Source organism: Micropterus salmoides, unplaced genomic scaffold, assembly GCF_014851395.1.
Source record: "Micropterus salmoides isolate LMB-PRFRI ecotype aquatic unplaced genomic scaffold, ASM1485139v1 Ms_hic_scaffold_4, whole genome shotgun sequence".
Classification (NCBI taxonomy): Eukaryota; Metazoa; Chordata; class Actinopteri; order Centrarchiformes; family Centrarchidae; genus Micropterus; species Micropterus salmoides.
Window position 1 is genome coordinate 22,156,802 of NW_024043372.1, and position 16,999 is coordinate 22,173,800.

General features: G+C 40.7%; 2 protein-coding genes across 8 annotated transcripts in view; both read left to right on the forward strand.

Annotated features, from left to right (window-relative positions):
• The first annotated feature begins 2,428 nt into the window (after positions 1-2,428).
• On the forward strand, positions 2,429-7,473 carry LOC119885545 (G-protein coupled receptor 61-like). The gene is made up of 2 exons (XM_038695621.1): positions 2,429-2,712; positions 3,530-7,473. The coding sequence occupies exon 2, from the start codon at positions 3,738-3,740 to the stop codon at positions 5,139-5,141; it is 1,404 nt and encodes a 467-aa protein (XP_038551549.1). The 5' UTR covers positions 2,429-2,712; positions 3,530-3,737; the 3' UTR covers positions 5,142-7,473.
• A 3,094-nt stretch (positions 7,474-10,567) lies between these two features.
• Positions 10,568-16,999, forward strand: part of LOC119886500 (AMP deaminase 2-like) — a 33,035-nt gene continuing 26,603 nt past the window's right edge. For 2 of the 7 annotated variants that reach the window (XM_038697276.1, XM_038697277.1), the window contains exon 1: positions 14,915-15,396. In XM_038697276.1, the coding sequence (XP_038553204.1) occupies positions 14,961-15,396 (436 nt within the window). In that variant the 5' untranslated portion in view covers positions 14,915-14,960. The other 5 variants (XM_038697280.1, XM_038697281.1, XM_038697284.1 and 2 more) reach the window with 5 other exon arrangements.

A 16,999-nucleotide genomic window follows, 5' to 3' on the forward strand; every position in this document is an offset into this window, starting at 1 on the left:
ATGCTGGTAACCCTGGAGTACAGGCATAGTGAACTCAGAAACTGCATAGGGCACTCTAAAACTGTAAAATATTAAAATCAAGAAAGTCCCTAGATGTATGTATAGGGGATGGTTGTAACACTTTAAATAAATGTTACAATCCACCCCACTCAAGGGGGTAAGGCACAGTTGAAACAGTGAAGCCGACAAAACCCTGTGACATCCCGTCTCACATGAGAGATGTAACCGTATTGCTTAGATTATGAACTCTCAGTGAATCTAAAACTATTCGGCCATCAGTGATGCTGCATTGGTTTTTGGCAGGTGAGCCTCGTAGGTGGACTAACAAACACACTGAGCCAAGAAACTTTTTGTTCGTGAAGCTATGTAGCTACCAGAATTAAGTGGTTTCTGTCATTGCTCTATGTCATAAAACCACGGTTATGCTGCGTGATCATGCGCAGTAGACACTGGTGCCAACAGGAAGTAACCCTGTAGTAGTATTTCATTGGTCCAAAACTGGCTTCACTGCTCTCCATTCAAACCAGCGGGGTGGTTTCGTCCAGTAATATACTGTCTATGACCCCACCCTGTCAGCCATTGTTTAGCTAGCTGTATTAGCATAGTGGTTTGAAATTAGCAGGGGGAAAACTGCATCACATGTTGCCAATGAAACTACAATTCAATCTAATATAAGTCAAACAGTTGTATCTGCAATAGTATAGATACTAAACAAAATACAGTCTCGGTAAAAAAATTTACTTTCTGAGCTCAAAATCAGTTTTTTCTCTATATATTCTTAATGTGCCCGTTTCCAGCCTTGACAATCACCATGCCTGATCGGGGAGGAAGCCCACAGTCACACCTCTCCCCCGCTCCAACACCATCTTCAAACAGTCACCTTCCCTCTCTGACACTCTGCCACCCCCCCCCTCCCCTCTGATCTCTCACCTGCACTCAAGATCTGTGAAGAGGACGTAAGCCACCTCTTCCAAAGGCAGAAGACCAGGAAGGCTCCTGGCCCAGACAGTGTCTCCATTCTGCCTGAAAATCTGTGCAGACCAGCTGGCCCCCATCTTCACACAGATCTTCAACAGATCACTGGAGCTGTGTGAAGTTCCCTCATGCTTCAAATGCTCTACAATCATCCCGTTCTACAAAAACCCTACATCTCTGGACTAAATGACTACAGGCCTGTCGCCCTGACATCTGTAGTCATGAAGTCCTTTGAAAGATTGGTGTTGGCCCACCTGAAGGACATTACAGTTTGCCTACAGGGCTAACAGGTCAGTGGATGATGCTGTCAACGACCCTGTTCGTGGACTTCAGCTCGGAGTTCAACACAATCATCCCGGACATCCTCAGCACCAAACTCACCCAGCTCACTGTGCCAGCCTCCACCTGTCAGTGGATCGCAAACTTCCTGACTGACAGGAGTCAGCGGGTGAGGCTGGGGAACATCACATCCATCACCCGGACTATTAGCACTGGCGCCCCCCAGGGGTATGTGCTCTCCCCACTGCTCTTCTTCCTCTACACCAACGACTGCACCTCAGGAGACCCATCTGTCAAACTCCTGAAGTTCGCCGTCAACACAACGGTCATCTGCCTCATCCGGGACGGTGATGAGTCAGCTTGCAGATGGGAGGTTGATCAGCTGGCTCTCTGGTGCGATCCGAACAACCTGGAGCTTAACATGCTCAAAAATGTGGAGACTCTGCCCCCCATCACCATACTCAATAGCCCTGTGTCTGCTGTGGAACCCTTCAGGTTTCTGGGATCCACTATTTCCCAGGACCTGAATTGGGAGCCCAACATGGACACCATCATCAAGAAGGCCCAGCAGAGGATGTACTTCCTGCGCCAGCTCAGGAAGCTCAACCTGCCTAAGGACCTGCTGATCCACTTCTACACAGCCATCATCCAGTCTGTCCTCTGCACGTCCATCACTGTCTGGTTTGGATCTGCCACCAAAAAGGACAAGGACAGACTTCAACGGACAGTCAGGACTGCAGAAAAGATCATCAGTGCCAACCTGCCCTCCATTTCCAGAGTCAGGAAACAGGCAGATGGATGCAGTTCCATCTACCCCGGACGCAATCTGTTCCAGATTTTCATTTTGAAATACTGAGATAAGATACTTATTACTCTTATCTCTAATTGGTGGAATTGGTGTTGTTACAACGATCCCCATGTTACAACAATACATACTATATTTATATTGTATAGTAGTGTTGGACTAATAGATATTTTCATCCCTCGTACTACCCTGAAAGGATGGCTAATAACTACAGCGAGGAGATAACTTTCATCATCACACATCCTCATTTCTGAAAGTAATGTTTGACAATACATTAAGGACACTAGGACCCTGTGGAGACAGCAGCTCTGTCCCTGTTTCTCACTGCCTCCTGCTCCATCTCTGCAGTCACTTGTGTGTGAGTGGAGGAGGGAAAGCAGAGAGTGAGCTGGTGTCTTTGCAAGCATTTACATCAGCATCGTTTCAGAAAAATCCCTGCTGCCACAGCTGAACTCATCTGGCGAGGAGGATGCACGCGGCAGATCAAGGGACAGGAGGAGAAACAGGCTCATATATTGGGAAGTATCTCAACAGCATCCACAAGGTACAGTGATTTATGTCCACTGTGTACCTCAGCAGTGGGAGTTACACCAGGTTTTCATCCTCAGAGACCAAAGCAGCAGACAGCTACACCAGGAAATACTCTGATTCAGGTACATAATGCTCCCTGCCTTGTTCTCTCTCCATCTCTTTCCCTCACGCTCCCTGAATCTCGCCACATTTTTTCGCTCTCCTCTTCTAATCTGCTGATTATATACTGCTGAGCGCAACGATGCATCTAATTCACTCATAATGTGACATATAGAATGTGGGCCTTGCTTTATACAGTGGGTGTAATGCACTAATGATTAATATATATACGAGTAGGCGGTAAGACATGACTAAACCAGGCAGAAGGGTTAAACTGAATTAGGAGTACCCCTATGTGTGATTTAGAGACGTTGCTCAATGAGGGCAATCATTCATAGGTGATTAGGGAGGTTAGGGCTCAATTTGTACCCTGATTCATACTCTTATCACTGTAGACAGGAGACAGAAAAACCAGCGCTTTTGTTACAGCTGTGGCAGAGAGCATTCATAGCATTAAGTAACTAGATTTCCTTGATCTGACACATACTGTACATATAGCAGCAGCCACCCATGCCTATTTGTTGTCTTTAGGTGCCCAATTTGTCCCCTCCTTGAATGATGCATACTTAATTGAGTTAATTGGTTTGAGGCCTGGCTTTGGATTACCTTATCAGTAAGACTGCCTTAACAGAGATTTGAGAAGGAGGATATTATCTCATCAGAGTGAATTAATCTTAATCTTATCTCTTGATAGCTGGGGCAAAAGTAACAATGAGCAAGAGGAAATGATCCGAAGGATTAGTTAATTTGACACAGAAGTGCAAACAAGTTGTCACATACAAACTCCGGTGAAAACACATTTGCATTTTATTCTTACCTGTCTTTCTCTCTTGCTTTTAGGGCGGGTAGTGACTGATGGCAGACATGAAGACTTTCTAAATGGACAGGAATCATAAAATCTGAATCTCCTGACAATCACAGCATCATCCTCATCCGCAGCTTTTGACCTCTTTTTCAAGCCGTTGTTTTCTGGCCGCACTTCCTGGCTTTGAAGGATGGGTGATGGGCCTGTGACTGATCCTGCCTGCCTGCCTCTTCCCACCCTTCAATGGAGCTGCTGTGGAACTCCTCCCACCCACCTCCACAGCTCATGTCCAACATGTCTGCCTCCTATCTGCCTGAGGGCTGGGCCCTGTCCCAGTCGCTAGCCCTGCTGGCCATGCTGCTCATGGATCTGCTGGCTGTGGTGGGTAATGTGGCTGTCATGGTGGTCATTGCCAAGGCCCCACAGCTCCACAAGTTTGCCTTTGTCTTCCACCTGTGCGTGGTGGACCTGCTGGCAGCCCTGGTGCTGATGCCCCTTGGCATGCTCTCAAGCCGAGCCTTCTTCGGGGAGGCCCTGTGCCGGAGCTACCTCTTTCTCAGTGTGTGCCTGGTTAGTGCTGCCATCCTCTCTATCTCCGTCATCAATGTGGAGCGTTATTACTACATCATACACCCGATGCGCTATGAAGTAAAGATGACTGTTGGCCTGGTAGCGTCAGTGCTGGTGGGGATATGGGTCAAAGCCCTGGCAATGTCTGCTCTGCCTCTGCTCGCTTGGTTGCTGCAAGGTGGAAGAGCTCCTCTTCTGGAAAGTAGTGCTGTAGGGGGAGGAGGAGGTGGGGCAGTCCCATCTCCCCCTACTCAGGGTCACAGGCGCTGTTCACTACACTGGACAGGGGGAGGGTCAAACCGCCTGGCCTTTATGGTCTTGTTTACACTGGTGTATTTCCTGTGTCCACTACTGGTTATTCTTGTTGTGTATTGCAATATGTTCAAAGTGGCTCGGGTTGCAGCCATGCACCACGGGCCTCTGCCTACCTGGATGGACACACCTCGTCGTCAGCGGTCAGAATCACTCAGCAGCCGTTCCACGATGGTTACCAGCTCTGGGACAGGGACTGGGACAGACAGAGCGACTCCACAGCGCCCCTTTGGGGGAGGAAAGGCTGCAGCAGTGTTGGCAGCGGTAGGCGGACAGTTCCTTTGTTGCTGGCTGCCCTACTTTACTTTCCACCTGTATTCAGCACTGGCTGCCAGCCCTCCAGCCACTCTAGCCTCTCTGGAGGAGGTGGTCACCTGGATTGGCTACTTCTGCTTCACCTCCAATCCTTTCTTCTATGGCTGTCTCAACAGACAGATCCGGGAGGAGTTGGGCAAGCATCTGCCTTGTCTGTTTCGGCGAGCAGGGACTGAGATGGAGGACAGGCTGCCAAGCCGTGAAGGGTCCATAGAGGAGAATTTCCTTCAGTTTCTTCAGGGCACTGGCTGCAACTTGGATCCTCAAAACTCTCACAGCACCTCCAGTCCTAAAGGGGAGGCCTGCTGCCCTGTGGCTCAGTCGCAGACACCGGAGTTAGCGCAGCCCATACCAATTGATTTCCGTATCCCCGGACAGATTGCAGAGGAGACTTCAGAGTTTATTGAGACTGAACAGGCGAAAAACAACCATATATATACAGACACTTAATTAATGTCTTTATTTCCTGAAAATAAGACGAATTTTGATCATTCAGATATAAACCGTATCAGGAGTTATTTCAGTGAAAACATGTTTCTCTGTTTTTACTGAAAATTGTCCAGCAGTTCATTTAAATTACTTTGAATTCTACCTTTGAATCATTGCACTTGGCCTCATCAGATTTCATCCTTAAACAGTCAGACACAGTTACATGCAGTTGTTTGAGATGCATTTCAAACTGTAATTTGTGAACAGGGAAATTACTGTTGGATTTTAAAACATTCCACACAGCTGCTCAGCTCTATACAGTAAACAACTCAGTGAATTAATATTGATGTAACTTATTAAAGCCTTTTTAAAAAAAAAACAAAAAACATTTATTATATATTGGATTCTACAAAGGTAATAGAGTTAAATGTTTTCAGAATATCCCTTTTGGTTTCAAATAAGGGAATCCTATCTGAAATACACTGTCTCCCTCTCAATTAATTTTCTTTACTATGGTGCAGTGAAGCTCTGCCATTAGACAAATTGCCGTTGGTATTCAGAAATGAAGATTAAACGGTTCCACACACCAAATGATACTGTATTTGTAACTGCCAAATCAATCATTTTTGAGACTCTTGTAAGCTGATTATTTTTTAAAAGAGTTTTGTAAATTACTTGCAAGAAACGTAATGTCAAAAAAGACAGCAATAAAATACATTAACTTATGACAAGTATTTAGGGGATACATTGAGGGAAAAGCACAACTGTCACTTTTGATTGGTAGTTGGGCTTTCAGCAATGATAATGCCACTCTTAACCCATATGCCAATCTGATTATAATCGATTATGAGGCGAACATACTGTGGCCTAACTCTCATGGAATTGTAACGAGTTGTTTACAGATAACCATCTGAATTTTGTTCTCCTTTCTGTGGTGCTTATTTAAATACATTTCACATCTCTTTTTTATTTCCCATAAAGCAAGCCAGATCTGTTGTGACTCAGTTTAGGATGTAGGTTGACTTCATAACTCATCTTAAGTCACCCAGCTTTCTACCATGTTGATGTATTTATATTTGGATATAGATCTTAAAAATCAGTATTCTCTTGATGCACTCCATTGCATTCAAATGTGATTCTGTTTCCTACATTTGTTAAATGTACTAAACTGTATGTTATGTTAAATTGTATAAGTTGTGGGTTGTGTATTTCACTCAACACACCCAATTTTTCTTTTTATTCGTGAGTGTAAGTATTTGTTATGAATTTCTTTACAAGGAGGCTGATGTATTTTGACACGTATGTAGTAACTGCCTTCTTTGTTTTTCAGCTGTGGAGATTTGTTATCCCGGAGGAGATAGGAGAAAGCATTTACATTTTCTTTGACTACCCTGCTCATCAGGGTTTTTACAGTACCTCACATGCAACATTACAGTTCTGCACAGTTCCACGTCTAGTATGACTCCTGCACACTCTAATCTAATGTTGTAACCAGGCTAAAGCAGGTGCGATTTGCTCATTGAGGCTGCATATGATGAACTGATGTGGAAATCGTTGGTTGAAATAATGGATTCTTTCTTACGCAATGTGGATAACAGGGTTTTTAAGATATTCTTCTCAGAGGTTGTTTTTGAGTGACAACACCCATCCAAAATCTAAAAGCTTGTTGAGCTTGATATCTTCTTTTCATCATGTCTAAATATCCCAAACTGTGAATGATGTTGAGTGTTTGTGTTAGGATTTTCACTTGTTCAGAGATAGTTTTCTCATGCTGTGATTAAAATAAAAGTATGACTTCCACTGTACTGCAATGACATGAATGTGTTTAGAAAAGTACATGGCTAAAACCTGAGTGAGAGATACTGTTGTAATAAAGAGTTTCTATGTTTGTAAAATATTTTTGATGCGTTCTCATAATTTCACAATATGATATGCTGCTGTCACAAATACAGTTAAGTGATACCCAATGCATGCCTAACATTTAGGGTCTTTTCGTTTTTTACTAATTGTCTCTGATTCAATGTGTGTGGCACCATCTCTCTGCTTTGCTTTGATATTCCTTTGCAAAGAGGGGCGTGGGAGGATACAGGATACATTTTGACCTTAAGGTAACATTTAAACTTCAAAGGCTAAAGCCAGTGGTACAACCATCAGGAAGAAGAGATGTAACTTTCAATATACTGCAAAATATTTATAGATGGATAGGTGCAAATGTAAAGAAAACCTTTACAGATACTCAGTTTAAACAAATATATCCTGCCACTGTTTAGTGCTGTGTTTCGGTTGGAGGATGCTGGTGCGCGACAAGCCTCACACCTCAACGATGGACCTCAGTCAAACCGCCCCCAGCTTCGCCAGGCTCTGCCATCCCCATGGCAATTATTACCTAGTGACATTTCTCAGTGCTGTAGTGGGCGGTAGGAGGAGCTTGCTCTATTGGGAATCCAACAAGACACCCTTATCTGTGACTTCTTAAAATACACTCTCTAGACTAAACCAGAGCTGACATTTGCTATGTTGTTATTTGTTTTCACAATCTTGGGATTGCTTGTGTGAGTATCTCATACTGTAAACTGAACTAACCTTTGATTATTTCTTTGTAATCTTGTATTTATTCACCTTAATATCTTTAGTTTTTAAATTGAAACTTAAATGTTCTAATCTGACTTATTATAATCTAGATTCATTACATTAGAACATTATATTTCCTATTGTGCCCTAATAATGATAATAATAACCTTAACACAAGCAAACAACAGACGTTCAGCTTAGAGTAGGAGGTGCAGAACAGGTATGATAAGCAGTATTTACTGACTGAGTGCCTGGAAGAGGGCAAAGGGTGTTTAGCTAGAGTGAAATGATGGACCATGGCCTGTAAAAGTGTGGGGTTTCACAATAAAAGCCCAAAGATGAAGTGAAAGAAGGAAGTGAGATGGTAATTTCCACACATATATACTGTATGTAGATAATGCATCAGTTTATCATGCAACAAATACAAATGAACTAAAAAAATCCCATTAAAATAAATCCTCTATGTGCTTGCCACTTGGGGGCAGTGGAACAGCCTGAAAACACAACACTGACATACAGCTTCTGCTGACAAAAGAGGTGAGACTGAACCAAAACAGTAAAGTTGAACTAAAAAAAAACAATGAGCAAAATGATGCTAAAACACTCAGTGGAGCTGAGGGGAACTGCAGAGTCAGGTGATCATTTTCTGCGTGCTTGTCACTATGAGTGATACCTTACATTACATATAGTCATTTGATACATTTTGAATATAAAAATATTGATTACTACAGCTGTAGGGCATCATTCTATATATAATAATTAACATATTTTTCTGTTTAATGTTGTTAGCCATATGGGATACAGTAACCAAGGCAAGATTTGGTGTCAAATGAACATTTTTTGGTGATATTGAACAGCAGCCCTCAATGTATTGTGCTGCCACTGTAAAGACCCAGATGTTCACTCAAAATCTTATTTCAGTTGTTGTTATTGACCTTGTCCTGTAAGGGGCAAAAGTACCACTGAACAAACCGAAAAAGTTGACTCCAGATGGAGGTCAGTGCTGTAGGCTACATTACCTTTCCTGTTGCTGGTTATCAAGAAGAAGTGAAAGCAGATGGACAAGCCTGTGGCAGATACACAGACTGGGAGAGCAAGAAAATAAAAATGTCATTTCTTTGTTTCCACCAACTTTCCAGGCACACTGTCAGCATTTCACAAATGAGACATAGTGTTGCAAAAGGGAGAACTAGACAAAGTTGGGGAGACGTGATTGTGGAGGAGGGGAGGAGAGATAGCAGAGAACAGAGGAGGAGGAACAAAGATGAAGAAATATGATCTGAGTAATGGATGTAAAATGGAGAGAGGAATAAAACTGTCAGATAAATCAGCATAATAAAAGTGGACATTACAAACACAAATAGGCTAAAATGATTTCAACATCTTAAGACAATAATGAAAATGCAGCTACAGCTACCTACCACAGGCCTACAAGTGATAGTTATTATTATTTTGATCATTTGATATTGTAGTAATTGTTTTGTTTTTACATTTAAAATTGATTTTATTTATTTTTATTTTATTATTATTTTTTAATCAATTGATTATTTAAAAAAAATTGTCTATTAATATATACACACACACGTTACTGTTTAATTTATTTATTTTATTTCTATTTTAATTTTAATATATTTTTATTTTTTAACACACACACACACATGCTTACTGTTTTATTTATTTATTTTATTTTTAATATATATTTTTTAAACACACACACAAACACACACGCTTACTGTTTTGTTTATTTATTTATTTTTAATATTTCTTCATTTTTTTTAACACAAACACACATACGCTTTGATTACTTTACGCTTTAATTACTTGTTTAATGAAATGTATGGGGTTGATTGTTCTTATGTTGTATGTATGATGCTTTGGCAATGTTGTTGTTACACATTCATGCCAATAAAGCTCATTTGAATTGAATTGAATTGAATTGATAGTGTGGGCCTTTTTCACACTAAGACGATTCTTGTTACAGCCTAAGTTATTATATAAAGAAAACCACTTACCACTCATATTGGAACCCTGTACAGCACCAGTGAATATATCAACATCATATCAAGATCATTATTGTAACAGGATCTACTCAGTTAGGCCTATACATCTTAGCTATTGGTTTTAAATGAAATGTTGGACTTCAGCCCTGAGTCATCCAACACTGGAGGTCTACTATGTGTTCTCATTTATATTAAGTGCCTGGCAGTCATCCAGTTTGCTTTTGCAAATAGAATCTCTAGTAGTTACTTCAATGGAATACACAACCTATATATTTGGCATTTTACAGATGTAAATGCTCTGTATAGCTAATTCTAGTCTTTTCGACCACTCAAAGCGCTTTTAAACTACATCTACCATTCACACACTGAGCCTAAGTGCTCAAACAGAAACTAACATTCACACACATTCATACACTGGTGGAACAGCCAGCAGGGCTTGCCCGAGGACACTTCAACATGCAGCCTCCAGGAGCCGGGGATTGAACTGCCAAACTTCCGATTAACAGGCAACCGGCTCTACCTCCTGAGCCACAGCTAATTTACTTCTCAAATACTGTGCAGTATACTGTGTTGAGTTAACAAGTGGGTACTGGTCAGTGGTACTGTTCTTAGGTACAACTTTGAGATACTTTTACTTTACTTGAGTAATTCCGCTGTTACTTAGCTATTTCTACTCGACTTTACTTTCCACTTTTATTTGACAATGCTTAAATACAAATAATAGTTATAGCAGTGAATTAAACTAGCCAAGAGTATAATAAAACAGCTCAAATTAGTCCCATTTTACTGCCATTTATATACAACAAAACTCATTTAAAATAGAGGTCCTGGAGTTAGATCTCCTTTTGGTGCAAGTAACGTTAAGGTTTGTTTCATTTGGTGACCTTCACCAGGACGCACCGTCGAAACAGGCGGCTCCTTTAAATCTTCGTCCCTCTTTTGAGGAAACTACATTTACGTCAAAGTAATACCCGATTCCAGAAAAGTATTCGAGCAAAGGTGAAGATTAACCTCAGGTAACTGTTCATTGTTAATTCAGGTAACTTCGCTAACCGCTATTCACTGACGAAAGGTAGACTAACTGACTTAACGGTTAACTTAATAAACGTTTAATTGTAACTAACGATTACGTATCAGACGTTAACTAACGTTAGCGGAGAGCGTTGTAAACTGTCAACAAGTCTAGGAGATAGTCTAGCACACAAAAAGCACATTTTAACATTAGCTATGGGAACATTTTAGTAAACTTCACAGGAACATTAAATAAGCCTAGCGGTCAGGTTTAAGTTTATCATTAACTGATATCTTATCAGCTCGCTGTAGCCATCTGCTGTCATTTTAACGTACCGTGGTATGTTGCTATGTGTTTTTGCAGGAGATTTCCTGTCTTGTATCAAGTTACAGTCTACTTCTGCTTCCAGCTGGTCCTCAACAATGTCAGGTGGTAAGTCAGCAACCCGTGACAGTGCAAACATCGTTACGTGAAACATAACCCAGTGTTCAGTTTGAAATACGGGACGTTTAACGTTAGCCTAAAATATCAAAAGCCATCTGCTGAACGTTACTTCCAGCAGTTAACAACTCCTTGAATGTTCTAGTAAGCAAAGTCAGAGGTCTTTCTTGGGCTCTTAATTGTGTTTAGTGGCCTTCTACCAACCAAAGTGGCTTGTGCATCACAATTGGAGGGTTTCACAGCTCATGGCACCCTCTATCCTATAGAACCTTGCCTTGGATAAGGAAAAAGTAGTAATCACTTGGTCTAAATATTACTCTGTTTGTAGTAAAAATAGGGCTGGGCGATATGGCCGAAAATGTTATCACAATAAAAACATTTCATACCATTTGATATCGATAATTATCATGATAAATGTCAAATCATTACTTATTTCAAACTTAAAGGCTGATTTTTGCTCCTAGGTGAAAAGTTGAAAAAATCAGATGCCAAACAGTGGATCACTCCACAAATCTGAGGTAGAACACTCTTTTTTCAACAAATATGAGTAGTAAACTTCTTATATACAGTCTATTAGTAAATCTTTTTTCAGTCTCTTTTCCTCAACAAAATAAGTGTTTTAGTAGAAAAATTAAGCGCAAATTCGTTAGTGATTTAAATGAATTAAATACCTCTAAGCTGAACCTATTTTTTTTAACCTATAACATTTATTGACATATATTTAACATTTGTTATATTGTTATTGAGGAAAATTACATTGCGATAATTATAATTATTGTTTTATTGCCCAACCCTAAGTAAAAGTAGGCCTACTCATGTTTAAGATTAATGCTGCATGTAGCAAGTAGCATGCAAAAAATGTGCTTTTGGAGAAGACTGGGAAAACTTAACTGGACTTTAAAGTAAATAAAAAAACTTTTTTACTTGCACGTTTTACTTTACTCTTTTTACTGTAAAACGATATCTGTAGCTCTCTTTACCTTCTTCCTTTTCAACAGTTGAGTATAAAACTTGACAATGTCACTTGACAAAATGTCATCCTTACTATCAGTCCTGGTGACTTGCTGAAGTACTGCTGTAAATAGGAAAATGCCAAGGCCATGTTTTGGAAAATGCAAAAAAAAAAATCCTGTGCTTGCTTTTCTCATGCATATGTTTGGCAACATCCACCTTTGAATGCACCATATACGTAATCTGATTAGAGAAAATTAAGCTTTGTTCAGTTGGGTTTGATGTCGTTTTACATTTCACATTACCTAGAAGAGAGAACACTGTGTTTTCGTGTGTTTGGTGTATGGCCTCTGTAAACAAAATGCTGAATTCCATGAGCTTTGCTCTGAAGGAGTGAAAAAAAATCCCCTAGCAGCCAGTGATCTGCATAGTGGTCTCATTTTTAGCAAAAGGGTGTGTAGACAGAAAGCTTACCCAAGCAGCTGAGAGCAGGGAGAAAACCAAAGAAGGAAGAACAAGAGCTATTTGGCAAACACAACAGTCTCCTGTTTCCAGGTAAGGACTTAAGAATGTGAGTAATTTGGTTTTAGCAACATGTTGGACATAGTCATGGGGGTAGTTAAGATTTTGTTTCAGACAAAAGCAGGCCTCTGTTTTTTAGCTGCTGCTGCTACTCCACATGCTGAGCGTCAGCTCTCTCAAGAACTGGGTCAGCTTTCAGAAAAGGCTGGAGACACCCTGAAACAAGATTTTTGTTTTAACTTGGGAAAGATGAACCTTGATGACTTCTTCTTTTCTCAGTCACCAGAATTTATCTTTGAAAAGATGTTTTTACCAAGCTCACTTAACAGAAAGGTTGAATTTTAGTTATTTGATTGTTGTATGTGTACGTCTGTTAGAAATAGGGCTGCAACCAACAACAAGTTTCATTGTTCATTAATTTGTCAATTATTTTCTCGATTAGTTGTTTGGTCTATTAAATGTCATAAAATTGTGAAAATGTTGATCAGTGTTTGCCAAAGCCCAAGATGATGTTCTCAAATTTCTTGTTTTGTCCATAACCCAAAGATATTCAGTTTACTGTCATGGAGGAGTAAAAAAAATGAAAATAACCATATTTAGGAAGCTGGATTTTGATTAAATCTTTCTAAAACGTTACCCAAATTGTTTATCAAATAGTTGCCAATTGATTTATTAGTTGACAAGTAATCAATTAATAATTGCAGCTATAGTTATAAATATTAAGGGCATAGTTTGATCAGGTTTGCGATGGGAGTTTAGTCTTTGTTTTTAGCCCAATTCATCAATAATTAAAAAAAAACTAAAAAAAACTTATAGATTGGATTTCAGTTATAGAGATCAGTGTGGTATTGGGTTTGGTCTCAGGCACAGTTGTGCTAAGATCTGATCCACATATCACCAGTTTCTTAAATCTAATTAATTCTAAATAAAGATTGTTTTTGTTCAGAATTGATCACTATCAGCCTATGCTGTAATCTCAGAGGCCAGTTTACCTGCAAAAATCTTGAGCATCCTGGTTGGAATATCAGTTTTTTGTTCTGATGGGTTTCAATAGAATTAGAGGACAATGGGTGAGGAAATGAATGGTTGGGTAGCAAAGAAATCTTCAGTGGTGGAACGTTAAGGACAGCCACTACAGTATATTTGAAATCCTGTGCTATCCCTGATAAATGTGCTCCGGATGCAGCATGTAAAAATGATCACACTTCATGAAATGTTCAGTATGCTGCAGTCAAATTATGGTGAAGCCCCTTAAAGTAAGATGTTTGTAATTTGTTTGGTGTCATTTCCAATTTTAGTTTTGATAAACTGAGGCTGCTTGAACAGCAAATTGTGTGCCCAGAACATGAACAAACATGTTTTTGTCCAATTGCATTATGTCTTCATACCACTAGATGGGGACGTTTACTGTTTTTTTGTAGCTCTCCTGCTCTGGCTCCTCCATAAGTGAATTTCCAAAAAACACTGTTAGGTCAGTGTTAGATAAGTAACGGTCAGTGTCATCCAGTTCAGTAGTATACAGTAGATGCGGTTTTTATACATATGTATATTGATCTTAATCCTTAATCTGAAATGATTTTCCTGAGATTTTGGTATATCCTGGGGAGTGTTAAGAAGTCTAAGAAAGGTTATTATTTTGAAAATCCAAGTCAGAGCCAACATTATCACATGCAGTAAAAATATTTTTGTATTGTCTGTATGATGGTTACGAACAAAAGCTTTAACTTTGTAGGACTTTCAAATATTCGAAAAGTTTTATTTTACAGTGATGAGTGTGGCTACAGCATGAAGTGAAAAACAACAATTAGCAGCTTTATTTGTTCTACTCGCTGAGGCTGTGCTGACGTTTGGAAGCTTGTGTGGTTATTACACTTCAAATAAAAGAGTGTAGTAATAGTTAATGGTCCTAAACTACAGGGAACTCATGAGAGAAAGTTGTGCACGTACTTGTGGCGAGTTGCATTACTAGTATTGCTGGGCATTGGTTGTCACTATTTATAATACTTCATGTCAGGCGGGCCCAGGCTCTGTGTGTTTTGGCTCTCCGTCTCCCCTCAGAATTTTCCAGCAAAGAAGATTGAGAGTTCACGAGGAGCTTACTCTCTGAGCTGGTTTCTGTGCTTATCAACTCTGACCATTCTGTATTTTTAATTTGTTTGCCGTTCATCTGGATCCTCTGTGTCGGGTGAACACACATCCTCATGATAACTGGTATATCTAATGGCTATTTTTAGATGAGTGGAAAAACTTTTGTCCTTCACTCCCCTTGGCGCTCAGCTGGTAGGGTGTAGTCGGTCTTCCAGGCTTGCTGGCTGTCATGCTAGCTACACAGTTTGGTCTGCCATGCCCTCCTCTGTGGCCGTTTTTCCCTGCTTTGGCTACAGGAAGCTCGTTCCTTGGTTTCTAAGGCAACCAAGGAGGATGACCCCCAGTGGGAGCCGGGGAAGCCTTGTGCTGCCTTTGAGCTCGTCGCTGTGCAGCATGCATGCTGACATGGCTGGGAGGAGGAGCCAACTCTGCAGAGGAGCTTCTCCCGGCCCAGTGTGGGTTCTGCCGCCCCGCTTCCCCACCGTGAGACAGCACTCCAGCACTACAGCTGGTGCTCCTCTCTCCCTCTGCTGGCCACCGCGCAGCTCTGACGCACTCTGCTCCAGTAGTAACAGGAGCACAGGCGGCAAGATGTCATCCTCTTCCTCCTCCAGCAACGATGGACAAGGGAAGCCTAAACCTAAATCCCCGTTTCGCAAGAGGGGCAGCCTGCAGAGCACCACCAGCCCTGGTGAGTGTGAGTGATGGGGGGGGGGGTCCTGTAGAGGTGAACTTTCAGCTGTTACTTGAATGTGGAGCCAGAACATTACACAGATACTTGTGCAGTGGCATTTAAGAATCCATCCTGCTCAGGATGGAGCATTAAGGGAGTTTACAGAGGTGGGGTCTGCTGCGGCTCTAGTTTGTTGCTCAGTTTTGTATCTGTTGTTGAGACGTTTGTTGACTTGAAGCTTCAACTGAGGTTATATATTTAACATTCAGCATGCATTCTGTTTTGTGTGGAACTCTAATGCACTTCGCTGCAAAGAACATTTTAACTAAACTAGAGCTTCAATTAATCTATTGATCAGTCAATAGTCGGTTGTTTAGTGTATGAAAAGAAAATACGGACAAAAAGCACATTATCAGAGCAAACCCTGTTATTGGTGAGGCATGAATCAAGAAATGTTTAGCGTTTTAATTTGATGAATGAGCTACAATGAAAATAATCAATAAATTATTAAAATAGTTGATCTGTCGATTCAGCAGTTCATTAACAAATCTTCAGCGCTAAGCTAAATGATAATCATGACTGACACTCTAAGAAATGTTTTATTTAGTACCACTGCAGTGAGTCAAGTCAATAAATGCATTAATCCAATAAATACATTATAATACACCCAAAAGTAAATGTGTTTAAATATGGATTTGACTCTGCTTTTACTGATGTTGTTGTGATTGCTAAGGAAACAACACACTGTTATACTATAGAAACTTATCCCTCAAAGAAGTGCCCTTAATGTACCCCTTATTCCGTCCCCTTTTAGCAAGTGTCACAGCCCGGCTCATGGACTGTAAAAAAAGGAGACACATGGGTAAACTAAACAACAAAGTCATTTATTAATAAAGAATAAGCAAAACCTATGAGTGGGAACAATCTGTAAAGTCAGTAGTGTAGGGAGTGGATGAGTTAAAATGTGCTGCATGGATGTTGTGCTGTAAAAACAAAGACAAGAAACCAAACACAACAAAGGAAGCTGTGAGATGAGGAGGTCCAACCAAGCTGACTGCTGCTCTGGCTTGTATGCATGGGGCACACCGGGCCCAGGTGTGTCCCATGCCTCTGATTACTCTGCCAATCAGGTCTGCAGCCCTGGAGACAGGAAATAAACCAAGGCCCAATCCCAAAGCCCTAAGCCCTGAACCCTCACAGACTTTACTGACGTCACTTGGAAAGTGATTGAGTTTAAGAGGCTGCAAGGGCTCAAAATGCTGTAAACGGGAATGGGACAGCACTTTGCCACTTTATCACCTTGACAACGCTGAAACACGTTGCACACTTTTTATTTTATGTTTTTGCCTGATTTAAAGTCCTGCAGGCTCTCGCCCTAGAGTGGAGGAGAGGTCAATGTCAATATATATTTGTCAATAATCAATACACTATTGTTGGTCAAACAGAATCATTAATCAAAAACTAAAATAATGTGTAATAAGGTGATTGCATTCCTCTGACTTCATGTGTTCTATGCACCATCTTAAGTTAAGAAAACTTTCAACAATGTTAATATCAGCGTAGGTGTTGATGCTTGTTTGTTTACGGTTTTCTTCTTCTCTTATAACGTGGATTTGCCGTG

Excerpts from the sequence above, each read along its gene's own strand:
- LOC119885545 (XM_038695621.1), top strand. The coding sequence starts at position 3,738 with ATGGAGCTGCTGTGGAACTCCTCCCACCCACCTCCACAGCTCATGTCC.